We start from the raw sequence: 18,365 nt of genomic DNA, 5'->3' as shown, positions 1-18,365 counted from the left end.
AGAGGCCCAGATCCTGAGGGGTGAGATGGGAAAAGTCGTGCACTAGGGCCAGGTAGCCCACCACCATCACGCCAACTGACACAGGAGTAGCAGGTTCTTGTTCCGCCCACCCTCATCTTTTGCCCAAGCTGGAGTGCCCCCACTGCAGCCTCCAACCCTTGGGCTCATGGGGTCCTCCCACCTCAGCCTCTGGACACAGGTGCACCACCACACCTGGGTAATTTTTAAAAATTTTTTTTTATAAAGACAGGGTTTCCCTATATTGCCCAGGCTGTTCTGGAACTCCTGGGCTCAAGGGATCCTCCCACCTCAGCCTCCCAAAGTGCTGGGATTACAGGCAGGCATGCCCAGCCAGGGCAGTCATTTTTATGCACAACTTTCTGTGGGGCTTAGGTGCACCTATGATACATAAATTTACAGTTCTTGATCCCCAAAGTCCTCAGAGCCGGAGGCAGGGTGCCTGGGCCAGGCTTCCTTTGGGAAATGTGGTCCTTGAGGTAGAGTCACGGATGCCAGAAGGTGACCAGCACTACTGGGGAGAGATCTCCTCTGGGAGAGATGCATGCCAAAGGTCCTCTGCCTTCCTCACACCTCTCTGAAAAGACAGGAGGGGGTGTTAGGCGACAGTCAGTGGCAATGGGTGAGAGTCGGGTGAAGAGAGGCGGAGAGCCCTTCTTGCCTCCGCCCCTGCTCCTGCACTGCCCTCTTTCTATACTGCATCCCCCACCCCGTACAGACATCCCTGTCTGTCCCCTCCCAGGCCAGCTTCCCTCCAGCACTTACGATGTGGACAGAGGGGTGTCCAGATGAATGATGTGGGGTCCCCGCATCCTCTGCAGCTGGGCCCGAGTCAGCTTCCGTGGCCTGCTGTCCCCAGGCTCTGCGGCACCCTCAATCCTTTGGCTGGCCAGCTCCTCCCGGATCTCTCTGAGCATGTCCTCAGCCCGCATTGGGTGCAGGGATGTGTGGCCAGCTCTCAGGAACAGAGGCCCCTCTTCTTCCTCCTCCCCTGAGGACTCCCAGGGGCTTTCCCCAGCAGAGTCAGCATGGGCTGGGGAGGAGGGAAGCTGGCCCCGAAGCTGGGCCCTGTGCAGTGTTTCCACCACCACATTCCCTCGCACGGAGGCCCCCTCTTCTTCCTCAGACCAGGTCGGTGGGTCTCCCTGGGGAAGACTGGCTCCTTTGAGGATTCCTTCTGGCAGTTCGGGGGCGCTTCGGCGTTGAGGAGCTTGGGGGTTGGGAGGCTGGGGACGCAGAGGGACGTCCCGGAGGTCCAGGGTGGAGAAGGTGAGGCGAGGGTCCCGCCGAAGGGCTCTTTGGCGTAGACGGCTCAGCGGGGAGCGGGAGCCCGTGGGGGTGCCTGGGATCAAAGTGCCATAGCCAGAGTCTGAGGTATCATCTGGTACAAAGGGAGCATCTTCATCTGTGTCTTCTGTCACCACCAAGTGGGGGATAATGGTCGAGAACTCAGGAGTCCTACAATTAATGGCAGAGTCAGATGCATAGGGGTCAAGTTCAAGTCCAGGGAGCTTCCCTTGATCACTACATCCAGAAACGGCCCCTCCTCCAAACTTATTTTGGTATCGCCTTTCCATCGCACTGTGATTGTTTTTCTCATCTGGCTGGCTAGATTTTAAGCTCCTAAGAGAGTGCGGGCTGCCTCTAAACTGTTTTATCCATAGCACCTGGTCCAGGATGTTGTATCGAGTGGGTGGTCAGGTTTTTGCTGAGTGCTTCCTGAACTTACTTGATATTATCCTCAATGATCGATTCTTCTTTTCTCTTTAAGCTGCTGCCAAGCAGTGGTGCTATCCTAGATGGACCTCTCACACTGGGGGGTTTGGCAGCTCTGATGTTCTGCAAATCCACACCTACCTTCATTCTCGAGCCTGCTGCTCTCAGGACGCCCCTGCGTGCCTCTAGGCTGGCTAACTCTGTAGGCTGTCTGTGCCCCACCCCCACCCCCGACCCAACACTGCTGATACCGACCTTCCTTACCCTGCCCTATAGCCTGTGTTCCTCTATCTATTCCCAGTTCCACCGAAAGTGTACAGTGATGCCATTTCTCAGCCTTAGGGCTTCCTCCTCTTCCCCTCCCTGTCTGTGGCCCCCTACGCCGGGAGACCTTGTAGTCCATGTGAGCCTTACCTCCCCTCTGCGCTGCTCTGAGAGCCCTCCAGGGAAGGCGTGGAGGGCCTGGTGTTGGGGGACTCCCTGTCCTGGTCCCGGTAGAGGGCCAGGAGCTCCCTCTTCTGTTGAACGTACTCCTCTGCCTTCAGTTTCTGTAGGGTGATCTGGGACAGGACACTTTCATTATTAAGAGCTCTCATTTATTGAGCACTTGTTGTTTGCCAGGCACCCTGCTAAGTGCATTACATATATTACCTTATTTTATTTTATTTTATTATTTTTTGAGATGGAGTCTTACTCTGTCACCCAGACTAAAGTGCAGTGGCATGATCTTGGCTCACTGCAACCTCCACCTCCCGGGTTCAGGCGATTCTCCTGCCTCAGCCTCCTGAGTATCTGGGATTACAGGCGCCTGCCACCATGCCCGGCTAATTTTTGTATTTTTGGTAGAGGCGGGGTTTCACCATCTTGGCCAGGCTGGTCTCAAACTCCTGACCTTGTGATCCACCCCATTTGGCCTCCGAAAGTGCTGGGATTACAGGCGTGAGCCACCGCACCCGGCCTACATTACCTTATTTAATCTTTACAAAAACCCCATGAACCAGATATTTTTACCCCTACCTTACTACTGAGACATGGAGACTTTAAGGTTAAGTAACTGCCCAAGGGGGTACTTCTTACAGTAAGAAAGTGGGGTGGTGCCGGGATTTGGTTGGCAGCAAACTCTGGAGCTAGTGCTGGGGGTGAGTAGGGTGAACAGAATGGCCCTTTTCCTACCTGTACAGTCTTCCTGCTTCTCATGTCCCATTGGCAGACCCGTTATCAGGTCTGCCCCCTCCTTCAGGAAGCCCTCCCTGGTTGGTGGTGATGGTGGAATAAGTGTTCTGAATTGGTACTGGTTGCTCCTTCAAGAGCGTCCCTCTCCTACCACCTGGGCCTCTGCCCTGAAGCTGGGAGGAGCAGGAGGGCAGAACATGGGCAGAGGTGGGCTTTGTCCTGGGCTGAGGTCTCTGCTGTCCTTCAGAGGGAGGAAAGTTCCTAGAAGGCTGAGGAGAGGACGCATTATATTGTCTGTCTTCCTCTCCCCCCGCAGCGATCTCATACAGGTACCATCAGAATGAAATGGCGCCATCTGAGAAAAAATTTTCAAAGCACCTTTGCACAGGTGGTCATTTGATACACACCATTGCCCTGTGGTGTGGAGAACATGAATCCTAGCCCATTTTACAGATAAGAAGCCTAGACCTAGAGAGGTGAAGTGACTTGCCCAAGGTCCCACGGGTACGGAGAAGCAGAGCTGAGGCAGGGCCTTGCTCTTTGAGTCCTAGTTCAGTCAATGCAACATGTTCAAGGACAGCCTTGAAAGGTAAAGAGTTATGAAAGGTCAGTTGTTAGCTTGGGGAGGGGGAGAGGGAGGGGGAAGGAGAGGGAAGAGAAGGTGATAGAGCTGAGGTTGGAGGTGGAGGCAAGCCTTGGCAAAAGGGAGGTACCGGTGGCTGCAGTGGGCAGCACTAATGTCAGCACTTGCTGGTATGGCCATATCATTGTTAAATATTGAAGTCTTCTGTGCTGGTAAGGAAATGGCTGCTGTCTGGGTCTCATCCACTTCCCCCACCCCCATGATCTGGCAACCAGGGGGAGAACATCTGGCACAGCAAAGGACCTCTAGTGCACGCTGCCTTCTGATTGGCTGATGCCCATGCTATACTAATTGTGAAATATTTCCAGCATCTCCCCAGTTTGAAGTATATGAGCCAGCAATTCCTGGGCACCTAGACTTTCCCAAAGCCTCTCCAGAAACCCTGGGGGCAGCTGGGTCGGGACAAGAGATGAAATGGATGAACGGGGATAGGAAAATGACATCAGCCTTGTATTTCCAATTCTGCTTTTTCTGGCTCTCCAGTCACTTAGTCCCAAGGGTGACAGCAGTCTCCTAAGATGTGGTCTGTTGGCCAGAGCAGGGGAGGGTGCCTGGGAGCAGGAAAACTGCCAGGGCTAGGACCTAGGGCAGGACTCCTTCTTTCCCAGGCCTCATCTCCCAGCTCCGTGTGAAGTGAGGGAAGGAGTGAGAGAAGGGAGGGTGGAGGCGCTGGGCCGACCTGCTTGTCCTGTTGGGGTGCCCTTTTGCCCCACAGGACCAAATTCAGGTTTGCGTTTGGGGTGCCAGGGGAGGGATATTATGTGAAAGAAAAGAACTGGAAGGAAGCAGAGTTTCTGTAAGGGACGTCCAATGCCAGCATCTCTGCTAAACTTGCCCCTTGCCCGACCCAAGCCATGAGCACGGGGCGGGGGGTCGGGGGAATGGGAGGGATGGGGATGGGCCTCTTTGAGGTGCTTCCCAGTGAGCCCAAAGCCTCTCCAGCAACCCTGGGAGGATTTTCTTGGCTTGGATAAGAGGAGAGACACAGAGGGGGCAGAGGGGAGGACGGGAAAGGAAAAGGAAATTGGTGCTTGAGCCAGAATGTGACACCCCTACAAAACTGAGAAGAGGAAGGGAGGGCCCCCAGCAGGATTCTCCTTCCTTTGTCCCCGTGGAGAGGAAATGCCTCCTTTCCCTGCTGTCTCTGGGGTGGCTCCTAGATTCACCCACTCTCCTCCCAGAACTCCCCAGTGCTGGACTAAAACCGAGCTTTGAAAGGTGCCCACTGACTTCCTGGGCAACAGATGCGGATACGTTTCCCCAATCAGCAGCAGGCCCTACCCAGGCCCAAAGACCACCCCTTTCTCCTAACGATGACAATGGCAAACATTTATGGAGTTCCCATACAGTGCTGGGCCTCGTGCCTGGCCACTTGCGGACTGTCTGTCCTGCGTGCACTGCATTTCCCCAAGGGGTGAAGTAACTCCCTGACGGGTGCTCCGGCCTCTCCTTCAGACCCTGGCTCTTAGCTTCGGCTGCCTCCTTCAGTCTCCCTGCTTTCATTTCTCGGTCGCCATCTCTGTCAGCTCTTTCTGTTCCTGTCACTGCTCCTTTTCCTCTTCTCAGTCCCTGGGCATTCCCCAAGATTCAGTCTCTTTTCCCTGGAGAAGCTTACTTTCTCTGAAAGCGTGAGTCATCACAGCTAGACCCGCTAGGAATAAATCTGCAAGTCAACATTTCTGCCAGGGCGAGAAAACAATAGTCTGACCCCTGGGGACTGCGCCATGAAAAGGACCAACAGAGACTCTCTACTGCCCTCTTCAGTTTATAAAGACTGATGGCTCCAGAGAGGATTCCCTGAGAATTTGGTGTAAGACAATGGCAGGAAAAGTAATTCCAAAGTTTCGGTTTTGTTTGTTTTGCTAAGGAAGGCCAGGGAGCCTTGGTGCGTATCTTGGTTATAGATCTTTACAGCTCTTTCCTGTTAGCCTGGAGTGAGGCTACCGGGGGCTGAGTTGTTTGCTTAATAAAATACCGGTAATTTTTAGTAGCCCTGGGGGTTCTAAAGGGAGGAGGTGAGGGTCTGGCTGCTGTTCTGTGACTAAAAACCAAAAAAAGAGGAGAAAGTTCTTTCTTTCTTTTTTTTTTTTTTTTTTTTGAGACAGAGTCTTGCTCTGTCGCCCAGGCTGGGGTGCAGTGGCCGGATCTCAGCTCACTGCAAGCTCCGCCTCCCGGGTTTAGACCATTCTCCTGCCTCAGCCTCCAGAGTAGCTGGGACTCCAGGCGCCCGCCACCTCGCCCGGCTAGTTTTTTGTATTTTTTAGTAGAGACGGGGTTTCACCGGGTTAGCCAGGATGGTCTCGATCTCCTGACCTCGTGATCCGCCCGTCTCGGCCTCCCAAAGTGCTGGGATTACAGGCTTGAGCCACCGCGCCCGGCCAAAAGAGGAGAAAGTTCTGAAGGTGGAGGTGGCAAAGAAAAAAGGCAGCCTGGCACTCGCTGCCACCCCCACCGGTTGTCCTGGGGAAGTGGAGCTTTAGGAACACTGATGCCACTAGCTTCTGCTTTTGTCCTTGGGCTCCCCTTGAGCCTCTAGCCTTCAGGAAAATTTTTAATTTAACTTTTTTTTTTTTTTTTTTTTTTTTTTGAGACAAGGTCTCACCCCGCTGTCTAGGTTGTAGTGCAGCGGTGGGAACATAGCTCACCGCAGGCTCTACCTCCCAAGTTCAAGCGATCCTCCCACCTCAGCCTCCCGAGTAGCTGGGACTACAGGCGCACGCCACCACGCCCAGCTAATTTTTGTATTTTTTGTAGAGATGGGGTTTTGCCATGTTGGCCATAGGCTGGGTCTTAAACTTCTGGGATCAAGCCATCTGGCTGCCTCAGCCTCTCAAAGTGCTGGGATTACAGGAGGTGAGCCACGACACCTGGCCAAGAAAATTTGATTAGCCACCAGCATGATTCACTTGCCAGTCAGTCCAGCCTAGGGGAAAATGTGTTTAGGCTTAGGCGGAAGTGGTGGAGAGAAGCCCCTGCCCCGCAGAGGGGCCTGTGAACGTAGCTGGAAGCAGGGGACAGGGCAGATGGGAGACCACTCTCATCACAAAACCCACCTGCCTCTCCTTGGGGTGTGTCTTTTGTCCTTATTTTTCACCTGAATTCCGGGTCTTTCTTTCTGCATTTCCCAAAGCCCCTAAGATATCTCCACTAGGGTGTATCTTGGCTGCCTCGATTTCAAAGGGCTGCTGTTTAAATATTCCTACCCTAAAGCCACCTCACCGAGGAAGCAATAACTAAACAAACGAGTTTCCCTTTCCCTTTCTAATGACTGCATTTCTCTCTGGGGTCCCACTGCCAATGCAGTCTTCCAAACTGAAACTTCAGGAGGCCAACTGTGCTCTTTGCCCCTGGGTATCTGGAGTTCCTGAGCCTGTGCCCAGTGCTGGCACCAGCCTGTGTGCCTAAGCTGAAAGACAGCTTTGAGTCTCCCTAGGAAGCAGATACTGTTATTGTGTATATCTGTTTTGCAGTTGAAGAAATTGAAGTTGAGGGAGGTCATATAACTTTCACAAGGTCACATGAAAAATCACATGGATTTTTCTGAACTCAGTATAGACTTTAACCACAGTGTCCCTAAAGCTCCCCTGCCTCTTCCCTCTTCTTTAGCTCCTTTCTTCTCCTTTGTTTTTTGTTCTTTTTTGCAATGTCTCCCTAAGGCTGTGGCACTAAACCTTCCATGTTTCACACCCAAACTAGTACAATAAACCTCCTGTCACCAATTTCTCCCTCCTCCAGCCCACCTAGCACACTGCTACCTGATTTCCTGAAAACCCAATTCAAGAGGAAACCCACTGATTTCACCCTTGCTCAAGAATGCATGGCAGGGTCATGCACGGTGGCTCACACCTGTAATCTCAGCACTTTGGGAGGCCGAAGTATGCAGATCGTTTAAGCTCAGGAGTTCAAGACCAGCCTGGGCAACATGGCAAGACCCTGTCTCTACAAAAAAAATGCAAAAAATTAGCCAGGTGTGGTGGTGCACACCTGCAGTCCCAGCTATGTGGGAGGTTAAGGTGGGAGACCCACCTGAGCCCAGGAAGTTGAGGCGGCAGTGAGCTGAGATCATGCCACTGCACTCTAGCCTGGGCAATAAAGTAAGACTCTGTCTAAAAAAAAAAAAAAAAGGATTCACGGTGGGCTGTCTCTTGTCGACCCTATTCAACCCAAGCCCATCCAGGCCACAGGGTTCTGCAGCTCTGAGGGTCTGTAGAATCTGGCCTCTTACCATGCACTCACACACCCTGTGCTCCAGACTTAGGCAGATATGGCCATTATTCCAGAAATATATCCAGCCCAATTGGTCCTCTGATTCTTCTGCTCATGGTCTTCCCATCCTTAAAAGTCCAACTCAAATCTTCACCCCCTTTGGCCATTCCACTCCTGTAGTGGGTGGAATAGTGGCCCCCCAAAAGATAGATATATCTGTGTCCTACCCTCTGGAACCTGTGAATGTGACCTGATTTCGAAGAAGAGTCTTTGCAGATTTGCAGAGATCCTGAGAGCTCAAGATGAGCTCTCTCTGGATTTAGGGTGGGCTCGAAATCTAATACTCACGTCTTTGTAAGAGAAAGGAGGGGAAAATTTGGACACAGACATACGGAGAGGAAGGCCAGGGGAAGACAGAAAAAGAGACTGGAATTTGGTTGCCACAAGCCACGGAACACCTGGGGCAACCAGGAGCTGGAAGAGGCAAAGAGGGATTCTCCCCTAGAGCCTTCAGAGGAAACTCAGCTCTGCCCACACCTTGATTTGAAACCTCTGGCCTCCAGAACTATGAGAGATTAAGCTTCTGATATGTTTTAGGCCACCAAGTTTATGGGACCTAATACAGCTCCATTTGCATCTCTCTTCTTTTGAACTCCTCCTGCTTTTTATCTGCTCACATCACTCCCCTGCCCGGCCCTTTCACTGGCCCTCTGTCATCCAAAGGACAAAGCTCACCTACAGGATACCTTATCGTGACATCCAGAGATGGGCATGACCTGGTGGCACCTACCTGCTAGCCTCTCCCTGCTGTATCTACTCTTGTACTTTATACTGTAGCAATACTAATGGGGGCAGTCCTCTCAACACACACAACTGTTTCACATTTCTGGCCTTTGCACTTTCTGCTCCTCCATGTGGAATGCCCTTCCCTTCCGCCCTTGACTTCCTGACATACTCCTAGGTATCCTCCCAAATGGTGCTCAGACGTCAGCTCCTCTGTGTTCCTTCCAAACAGACCCAGCAGACAATGCTTTGCTCCCTTCTCTGTCCCGGCTTCATTCTACATAACGTCTTTCTATTATTTGTATACTAATTACTCTAACTAGGCTACAGCACCTATACCTTGAGGGCAAGAATGGTGGTTTATTCTTTTCTGATTCCCTAGCACCTAGCCCTAGCGCCTGTACTCAGCAAGTGCCCTGTAAATGTCTGCAAATGGAAGATGACTTCTAGAAGTTAATCATTTCGGGCTGTACAAACCTTCAGGGGATGCCATGTCTTGGGCTGTCCCAGTGGCTGGCACAGCAGCTGGCCAAAGGCTTTTTCCATCTTCTGATGGATGGTGGAGGCTCTGCCTCCCTCTTTGGGGCACATCAGATTGTCCAGTCTGAACCTGAACCCACCCCAGCCTCTCTCTCCTCCTCCCCTCTTTGCTCCCATCTTCCTTCCTTCCTTCCTTCCTTCCTTCCTTCCTTCCTTCCTTCCTTCCTTCCTTCCTTCCTTCCTTCCTTCCTTCTTTCCTTCCTTCCTTCCTTCCTTTCTTCCTTCCCTCCTTCCTTTCTTCCTTCTTTTTTTCTTCAGGGTCTCACTCTGTCACCTAGGCTGGAGTGCAGTGGCACTATCTCAGGTCACTGCAACCTCCACTTCCTGGGCTCAAGTGATTCTCCTGCCTCAGCCTCCAGAGTAATTGGGACTACAGGCACACACCACCATGCCTGGCTAATTTTTGTATTTTTAGTAGAGACAGGGTTTCACCATGTTGGCCAGCTGGTCTCAAACTCCTGACCTCAGGTAATCCTCCCGCCTCGACCTCCCAAAGTGCTAAGATTACAGGTGTGAGCCACCGCCGTGCTCCCATTTCTGAGCTCTGGGGACCCCTGCCCATGCCTCCCCATCCCTGGCTTCCCCGTACCTGAGCCTGCTGGGTCTTCTCCAGCCACCGGGCACGGTCTGTAGGACTGGGACACTGCACAATGAGGGCGCTGGAGACACACTGGAATTCAGTGAGGTGGATCAGCAGGAAGCTGTCTGGATGGAGGAGACAACCTTCGAGAGGCCAGCCTTTATTTGATCTCCATCCCAGCCCCTCCTTCCCCTCGCTAAGAAGAGGGAGAAGAAAAGGCTCCCCGCAGGAAGGACGTACGAGGGTCTCTCAGGGGTTGGCACACGAGCTTCTCCAGCATGAGAGGGGGGCGGATGACCTTGGCTTTGTCCACCTTGCGCTGGGGCTTGGTCACGAGGAGCACGTCAGAGAAGAGGAACAGGTACACGTCCAGCTGGGTGTGGGGGCGTAGGGGAAAGAGACAGGGTCAGCTGGAGCCAGGGGCAGGGCTGGTCCAGGAGGAGGCACAGGCATGGTGCTCAGACACACAGGGACACACGCAGAGCCCAAATGTGGGAGTGGCCAGGGCCGTCACTTTGGTCCCATCTCTCGATTTACAGGCAGGGAAAGTGGCTGGCTCAGGGTCACACAAATGACTGGGGCTTAGCCAGAACCACATCCTTTCCCCAAAACCCCTCTTCTCCCACTTCTGGCGTTTCTGCCTCTTACCTTCTCCCACCATGCCCCGTCCCCTCCACTCTGTCCGCAGCACCCTCACCTTCCCTTCTCGTCCCTCCTTCACTCGCACGGGTCCCTCCAGCAGCAGCTGTCTGGTGTGCTCAGAGGCAACCCCCAGCATGGGGGATGTCAGGTCCAGGGTGGAGAATGGACGCAGGTTCTGAGGGACACAGAGGGGAGGGGTCAGGGTGCTCGGCAGGCTGCCTGGACTTCCTGGCCAAGAGCGGCTCCTGGTTCTGCCACCAACACCTTTCTGTTTCTGTCCTTCCCCCATGGGCTAGAGGAAGCCTGCCAGTGCCTGCTTTGTACTCTTCTGACCTCTACCCCTTGGACTGTCACCACCGGGAAGGAATGATGGACACCCTCGTGGCACCCAAGGACGGGGCGTTCTGGCCTCGCCGGGCCCCCCTTCACCAGTATCCCTGGGACCTTGCTTTTCCTGGGCCCCTTCCCTCTGCCCTCTCACCTTCTCCACCTCATCACTGGGGGGCTCCAGCACCTCGTAGGGCCCGATGCGCTGGGCTGCAGCCGCCAAGCTCTCTTGCTCTTCGCCCTGGCGGACCTGCCCATTGACGTGTCGCAGGAATGACTCCACGGCTTCGATCTAGGTGGGGTTGGGGGTGCGGGAGGAGGGATGGCTCGGCACCTCTCCCAACCAACGCCAGCCACAGCACAGCGCTACACTGTCACAGACACACTAAGAAAGATACCCAGTCCCTGACGCACCAGAGTCCTAGCCCCCCCCCGGGGCACCTACCATGGCATTCAGGGCCTCTTGGGCTCGCGCCTCGGGGCTCCTCTTGAGCACAGCATGGAGCAGCAGTGGGTACTTGGTGATGCGCTGGTGGGGCTTGATGAGCAAGTCACAGAGCATCTGCCTCCCGGAGCGCTTGTGCTTCTCACACCACTGCAGGGAAGGCGGGTGGGGCTCAGGGGTTTGCTCCCTCCTGCCCTGCCTGGTGGTGAACTCAGCCTCAGGCTCTGCTGGAGACTGGCTGGCTAAGATGCACCCGTCCCCCTCCCCAGCACCCCTCTCCCACCTGCACGAAGGCATGGAAGAGAGGGTTCGTTTCTTGCTGCTCTCGGGCGTAAGCCATGGTCTGCTTCACTCGGAGGCAGTACTGGACATAGGGGTGGAACCTCTGGCCAAACTGGAGAGACAGATACAGGAGGTGGGGAGCAGGCACGGGGAGAAGACCATGAATACAGGCTCTGGCTGCAGGACCCAGGAGCAGGTGAAGAGAGTCTCATGGAGTCCCTGAGCCCAGCTCCCTCCTGACAGTCCCTGCCTCCCAGGATCCTCCCAGGAATGCTCTGAAGGCTAGGCCTCTCTCTGGATGCCAGGGAGGAGCCTGAGGTCCCGACACAGACCTAGAGCTCTCTGAGCTCCCTCCATCCACAGTGCTGCTGGGGCCTGCTGCTCTGAACTTACTCTCCCACCATCAATAATTCAGCTGGACCGTTTTCAGGACACTGCAGATCCCATTTCACCCTGGGGGTGGGGTGGCCACCTAAGGGTTTGCTCAGAAGCCTTGCTCCTGTGGAGGGGGTGCCTAAGGCTCCCAGGAGAAGGACGCCTCCCTCTCTACCCCACTGCAACTTTTCCCTGCAGGGCCCACATTTTCCTGGCTAGGTAACATTGTAGAAGAAAGTCAGACCCTAGGCCCTCTTGCTTTCTCTTGTCACTCTTCTCCATGCCCCGGGTGCCTCCTGTGGCCTTTTACACCCGCCCAAGTCATCTTAAGGGTCCCCTCACTTAGGCCCCATTGGCTGCACCCAGCTTTTGTAGTTGATGGGAGCCAAGGTGTGACCCTTCCCTGAGACAGATTTTCATTTCATAAGGGCCTCCAGAAGAACAAGGAACCTGTGGCACAGAGGTCAGACTTGTGGCATGCAGGGAGGAGATGAGGTGATATGAGGGGTAGGGGCTGTGTCCTGCGGCCCTTCAAACCACAGAGAGTTGCGTACTGCGGGCATGCCCTACACACAGGACCCCCGCGGGCTCCCAGTCCTGCCCCATCCGGACACAGCCCTTCACAGGCCTCACCGTCAGGAAGCCACTTTCCAGACCCATGGGGTCCAGGGGCTGGCCCGAGGCCCGAGTTTCCTCCAGGGTGGGCCCCAGCACCTCCTCCCAAAAGCTCTGGTGGGTTCGAATCAGGCTGGGGACATTTCCAAACAGGGTCTCAGCTGACACCTGGAGGAGGGAGCAGAACTGAGCAGCACACCTTTGGCAGGTCACCAGGGGTGGCACTGGCCCAGGAAAGGTGAGGACCCTAAGCTTGGACAGCAGGGGCGGGGGTGAAGAGGGATGAACGGGGCAGTGGGCTCGGAAGATCTCAAGGATGCCAGTCGGGGAAATGGGGGGCCTGTGGCCTGCTTGGAGTCCCCAGTAACAGGGAAGTAGGGAGGGCAAGGCGTCCCAAAAAATAGGGCAGTGGGAATGTAGACAGGGATGGCTGCAGGGCCCACCCTCATCCCCAGGCTCAGAGCTCGGGCTGTGCCAGGATCCCCCCCGAACACCCACTCACTTCCGTCAGCAGTCCCACTCGCTGCAAGTTCAGCAGGCCAGCGGCTAGGAGCTGCAGGGAGGGGGATGAGGGTCTCAGGACCCAGCGCAGCCCTTCAGTGCCACCTCCCACCCCCCATCAACTTCAATACTGCTGACCTATCTTCCTGGATCCCAGACTGGCCTGAAATCCTGCCCCTCCCTCCCCCAGTGACCTGTCTTCCAGTCTGGGAGGATGGGGGATCATGCAGGGAAGATGGGGCCGGGGCTGGGGCTGAGGGAGGCTCACGTCGGTCATGATCTTGAGCTTTCTCACGTAGATCAGCTCGGTGGTCAGGAGCTCCCACAGGGCCTCCTGTTGGTGGCAGAGCTCCCGGCTCATCTCCTGGGGTGGGGAGAATGCTGGTTCAGTGGGGAATGATAATTAGAATGGCATGTATCAGCTGCTAAGTGCTACTTGATCCACTTCATAGGTTCTAGGCACTTTGTACATGACCATGAACTTTTAATCCTCAAACCAATGTGTAGGTGGTATTATCCCCACTTTACATATGTGGTAACTGAGGCCCAGAGAACTTTACTGTCTTGACCAAGGTCTCACTAGTAAGTGGCAGAGCTGGGGTCTGAACCCAGATCAACGCATTTCCAGATGCTTTTTCCACATGACCCCACTTCCCAAGGCCTTTCCCTCCTCTAGAGCAGAATCTATGTGTGCATTCACGCCGTGGGGACGGACTCACCTTGTGAGTTTCAGGCTCACCTTGTGCCCAGGCACCAGCTCCCTCCAGGACTTCTCGATGGCCAGGCCGCTGTCGCCACCCTCTCCTATCTCCCAGTGCCGCCGGTCCTCAGGGGGCAGCCGGGGCATCCCAAACATGCTGAAAGTGTGCAGCCTCACCTCCAGCTCATGGGCCTTGGTGACTTCCTGGGGGAGCCAAGCAGGGCATCAGCTCTGGCCACATCCTTGGCACCCAGCCACAGGGCTCCAGGAGGGCTGTGTGTGTGTGCATGTGTGTTTAAGTGTGTGTGTGTCTGGAATGGGAGATGGCAGGCAGCACTGAGTATGAGTGGGGACACGGAGGCCTGGAGGACAGGGGTCGGCCCCAGTTGGAATTCCAGGGAAAAAGGCATTGCTGGAATGTGGGTGAAGAGGCACCCTGGTCTGCAGAAAGATCCCTGGAGAGGGGTCTGATCTAGGCTCCCTGACAGGAAAGAGGCTTTCCATGGGTCTCCTGAATCAGAATGAGGTAGGGGAGGGACAGAAACAGACACTCAGAGGGAACTTCAAGTGAATCAGAACAAGACTTAGAGAACCAGTGGTCTCAGGCACCACTGACAATTTGCCCATAAAATGGCATTTTTTAATGAGGTAGCATGGCTTACATTTTACAAGTTTCTTTTTTTTTTTTTTTTTTTTTTTTTTTTTTTTTGAGACGGAGTCTCGCTCTGTCACCCAGGCTGGAGTGCGGTGGCCCGATCTCTGCTCACTGCAAGCTCCGCCTCCCAGGTTTACGCCATTCTCCTGCCTCAGCCTCCCGAGTAGCTGGGACTACAGGCGCCCGCCACCTCGCCCGGCTAGTTTTTTGTATGTTTAGTAGAGACGGGGTTTCACCGTGTTAGCCAGGATGGTCTCGATCTCCTGACCTCGTGATCCGCCCGTCTCGGCCTCCCAAAGTGCTGGGATTACAGGCTTGAGCCACCGCGCCCGGCCTACAAATTTCTTTTTTCTTTTTCTTTTTTTTTTTTTTGAGACAGAGTTTTGCTGTTGTCGCCCAGGCTGGAGTGCAGTGGCACAATCTCGGCTCACTGCAACTTCCACCTCCTGGGTTCAAGCGATTCTCCTGCCTCAGCCTCTTTAGTAGCTGGGACTACAGGCGCCCGCCATGATGCCCAGCTATTTTTTTTTGCATTTTTGCTAGAGACGGGGTTTCACCATGTTGGCCAGGCTGGTCTCGAACTCCTGACCTCAGGTGATCCACCCATCTCAGCCTCCCAAAGTGCTGGGATTACAGGCGTCAGCCTCTGCGCCCGGCCCATTTTACAGGTTTCTTTGGCACCTAGTAATGTAAGCAACAGACACTCCTAACCCTCACTCACTCCATCCGGATGTGGCTCGAGAGGAGGGGTGAGGCTCACAGCGGCGGCAAAGGATGGTGTGGTCCTGAGGATGGAGGGAGCATACCTGACTCTCAGCGACTTGGTAATTTGACTTGGTAATTTTCAAAAACTGAAAGCTCAATATCAATCGTTTATCCACATTTAATCAAAGTGTCTCAAGTCAAAGTCCCTGGTTGCCATGCATAGACTAAGGAGAGATATATCCCTGAGGGGCCCTACGCAGAGCCATGTCTGACTGGCAGGCAGCAGCCTCCTGGACCTGTGGTCTCAGCCCCTGGGGCTTGCCGGTCATCTGAGGAGCCATCACAATTGGGGCTGCATGCGTGGGGATGGCAGGAGAGGGACCCCCTTACCTTGAGTTTGGGGGAGTGAGGCAGGCCAGCCCCCACATGGCCCCCGTGCCTCTTCTCAGGCTCTGGATCTCGCAATCTCATGGGTGACAGGCCTCGGGACTGGCCAGAACCCCTGACAAAGGGGACATACTGCTGGAGGCGTCGGCGACTGGGATCCTGGGAGAGGAGTAGGGGAAGTTCTGGGGGTGCCTCTCTTTCCCCAGAAACCCCAGAGAGGTAGTAGGGGGGCAGTCTTGGCTCTAGATGTTGTTCCCCCACCCTGGTAAGTCGGGCTGGCTCACTTCTCCCCGCAAACCAGTTTGGTGTGGGCTGCTCCTGCCCTGAGTCACAGCGGCTGCTGCCAGCAAGGCTAAGCTGAGTGGGCAGGGGCATGACAGCCTGGCTCCCCGAGTGGGCCTGGGGCAGAAGTGGGGCCTCCTGCCGAGCAGGTGCACAGGCACACACATGCCTGGACTCTGGTGTGTGTGCCTCCACTGCCTCCTGCTCTCCGTACCACGGGGGGTGCATGGACAAGGCATGGTGCACACAGCATTCTGGTCTCTCGTAACTCTCCTTGTCTGTGACCAGCCTCCCTGACACATGGGGACGAGGGCACACACATGTGCAGCCTCCTCCCCGGGGGTGTGCAGCCTGCATCCCATCCAGCTGGGAGTGGCTGCCCTTCCGTGTGAAAGGCTGAGGCCACTGCCACCACATGGCTCCTCCCAGGGCAGGCCTGGTCACATTCCTTCATTTGCCTGTGGCCTGAATTACCCCACATGCTTCCTAGTCTCCCTTCTCACCCACAGCCTAGGAAAGTCCCATCTCCACAGGCAAAATTCTCGTGCAGTGAGGCAGGGGATATCCCAGCCACAAGCAGAACTGTCCTCAAGGTGGAGGGGAAGCCTGCAGGCTGAGGGACAGACTTGACTTCCACACCCATCTCCTTGGTCAGGATGGGAGGAGGGCCAGGCAGTTCCAACCAGGGGTGGAGCCAAGGCAGGCACCCTCCTGTCCCTACCCACCACTGGAGGAGCAGGGACACCCTGAACCTTTGCTCATCTTCATCCTGACTCAGGGAGAGGCAGATCTCAGGAAGCCCTCAAACCCCTGCCAAGCAGAGGCGGGTGCCTGGGAGGCGCCAGCTCTGGGGTTTGATGACCTTACCCGCAGCTCTTTGTCTGAGACCTGTCTAACAGCACTCCTCTACGGGCCTGGCTTCTCCTGGCTCTGCCTCTCCTGCCCAGCTGCCTGGGACTGGGGTGTGACATCCCTGGAGCCTGGCCCTGTCACTGCCCTCCTCTTCCCTGCAATCCAGGAAAGAAGAGTAGGGTAAGGGGCAGGAATAGCTCAACCTCTGAACCTGTAAGGGGACAGAGGCTCCACAGCCTGGGTGTCCTCCCTCCTGCCCCACCAGGTCACTTTTGGGGCACAGTCTGGACTCACCAGCACCAGGCCTCCTCGGGGATAGAGACTGCCAGCAGTGCTCTGAGCGGAGGCTCGATGCCGACCCCCATAAGTCTCAATGCGGGAGGCCACGAGTCCTTGGAGGGGGCCCTCATTTGGAGGACCAAAGGCCTTCATCCCTTCTCTGCTGGGTCACCTCCAAAGGGCCATATCTTCAATGTCCAGGAGAAAGAGGTCCCCTAGGGCTGCAAGAGAGAAAAGAAAGGAATGGAAGGGCCATTCCCAATCAGCGAATGGCACCAGGTGGGAGACCAACACTGGTGCGGGGCCTGGGCAGGAGGGTATAGTGGGGGAGGAGAGGGCCAAGGGCTTAGTCACTTGTTGGGGGGAACATGGCTGCCTCATCTATGACTTGATGGGAGTAGGGTAGGTCCAGGTACATACTGTGTAGGAAGCCCCTTGGAGATGTACCTCCTCTCTCACATGTGTGCATATTTGGGGTACAAGCTCCTGCACTGGTCTCAAATGGGAACAAGGGTCACAGACAGGTCTCGGGCTTTCTGGATACACCCAGGTGGGAGGGTTCTAACCCCATCCCCTTCCCCATATATCCCCTTCCCCATATAAAGCCTGGGAAAAAGCTGGAGGGAGGCCCTGGTGGGTGGGGTGGGCTGGGAGTGGGGGTGGCTGGAGACAGCCCAGTCTGCCACCAGTTTTTATACAGCCTGCAAGCCTTTACATAGCTACACAGTTGGAACAACTTCTGCCCCCCTGCAAAAAACCCACCAATATTTTGGGACAAGTAAATATTATATGATATTCAAATTCAGTGTCCATAACTACAGTTTTGTTGGAATCCAGCCTCCTCTGCTGGTCTCCTAATAATCTGTGGCCGCTTTCTTGCTAGTTGGGACAGACGGTGTAGGCCGCAAAGTCGCTGATATTTACTGTCTGGCCTTTACTGAAAGGCTTGCCCTTCTCTTACCCGAACCCTCCTGGCCACAGACAGGGAGGTGAGTGGGGCCAGCTCTCCGGCCACTGGCCTTAGGGATCAGTCAAATAGAAGAAGAGTTTCTCGGGCTGTATATTTGGTCCTTGCCAGCCTCTGGGAACACCACCATGGAGCTGGTGGCCAGGCGTGGGGCTCCATCCCTCCCGGCTAAACCTGGAGGGAGGGCCCGCCCTCGAGTGGGCAGGGCCTGGAAGAGGAGAGGCCTCCTAAGGGGCGGTGGGCTCAAGGAGGCTGCGCAGGTGCTTGTGCCCCGACCAGGTGAGCCTGAGGTCCCGACTCAACCCTCCCTTACTTTCCTCCGATTTAGGAGCAGAGGAGGAAACGTTCGCTGTCCCTCCTGCCGCCTCCCAATAGTCCTCCCTCTGAGGGCGCCGTCTCCCTCGCACTGCTCCCTACCCAGGGTCCTTTCTCAGCCTGGCCCCCGGCTCCCCTCCTCCCGCCTTCTGGAGGCCAGGCCTGCCTTCCGCTTCGCCCCGGCTTCCAGACCCCAGTCCCGGCCGCGCAGCCCTCCCGCCGCTCACCTGTGCTCACAGGTGTCACCGCAGCCGCTGCCCTGCGCCGCCCTCCCCGCCCGCGGGGCTTCCCGTCGCCGTCGGTTCCCAGGAGATGCCAGTCAGCCCCGATGCCCGGCCTGGGACTGGGATCCAGCGGCCCGCCAGAGCCGGGCAGCG

General features: G+C 55.5%; 1 protein-coding gene across 1 annotated transcript; it reads right to left on the bottom strand.

Annotated features, from left to right (window-relative positions):
* Window positions 1-218: 218 nt before the first annotated feature.
* PLEKHG6 (pleckstrin homology and RhoGEF domain containing G6) lies at window positions 219-18,290 on the bottom strand. Its single transcript, XM_050747544.1, has 16 exons — window positions 18,216-18,290; window positions 16,722-16,927; window positions 15,297-15,452; window positions 13,586-13,750; window positions 13,115-13,210; window positions 12,848-12,898; window positions 12,364-12,513; window positions 11,357-11,467; window positions 11,074-11,223; window positions 10,783-10,920; window positions 10,357-10,476; window positions 9,900-10,032; window positions 9,669-9,784; window positions 2,149-2,294; window positions 784-1,476; window positions 219-595 (listed from the first exon to the last, which is right to left on the bottom strand). Exons 2-16 carry the CDS (start codon window positions 16,857-16,859, stop codon window positions 586-588), a joined length of 2,373 nt encoding a protein of 790 aa, XP_050603501.1. The 5' UTR covers window positions 16,860-16,927; window positions 18,216-18,290; the 3' UTR covers window positions 219-585.
* Window positions 18,291-18,365: the final 75 nt, after the last annotated feature.

This window comes from Macaca thibetana, chromosome 11 (genome assembly GCF_024542745.1).
Source record: "Macaca thibetana thibetana isolate TM-01 chromosome 11, ASM2454274v1, whole genome shotgun sequence".
NCBI lineage: Eukaryota > Metazoa > Chordata > Mammalia > Primates > Cercopithecidae > Macaca > Macaca thibetana.
This window is presented reverse-complemented; position numbering and strand designations above follow the sequence as displayed.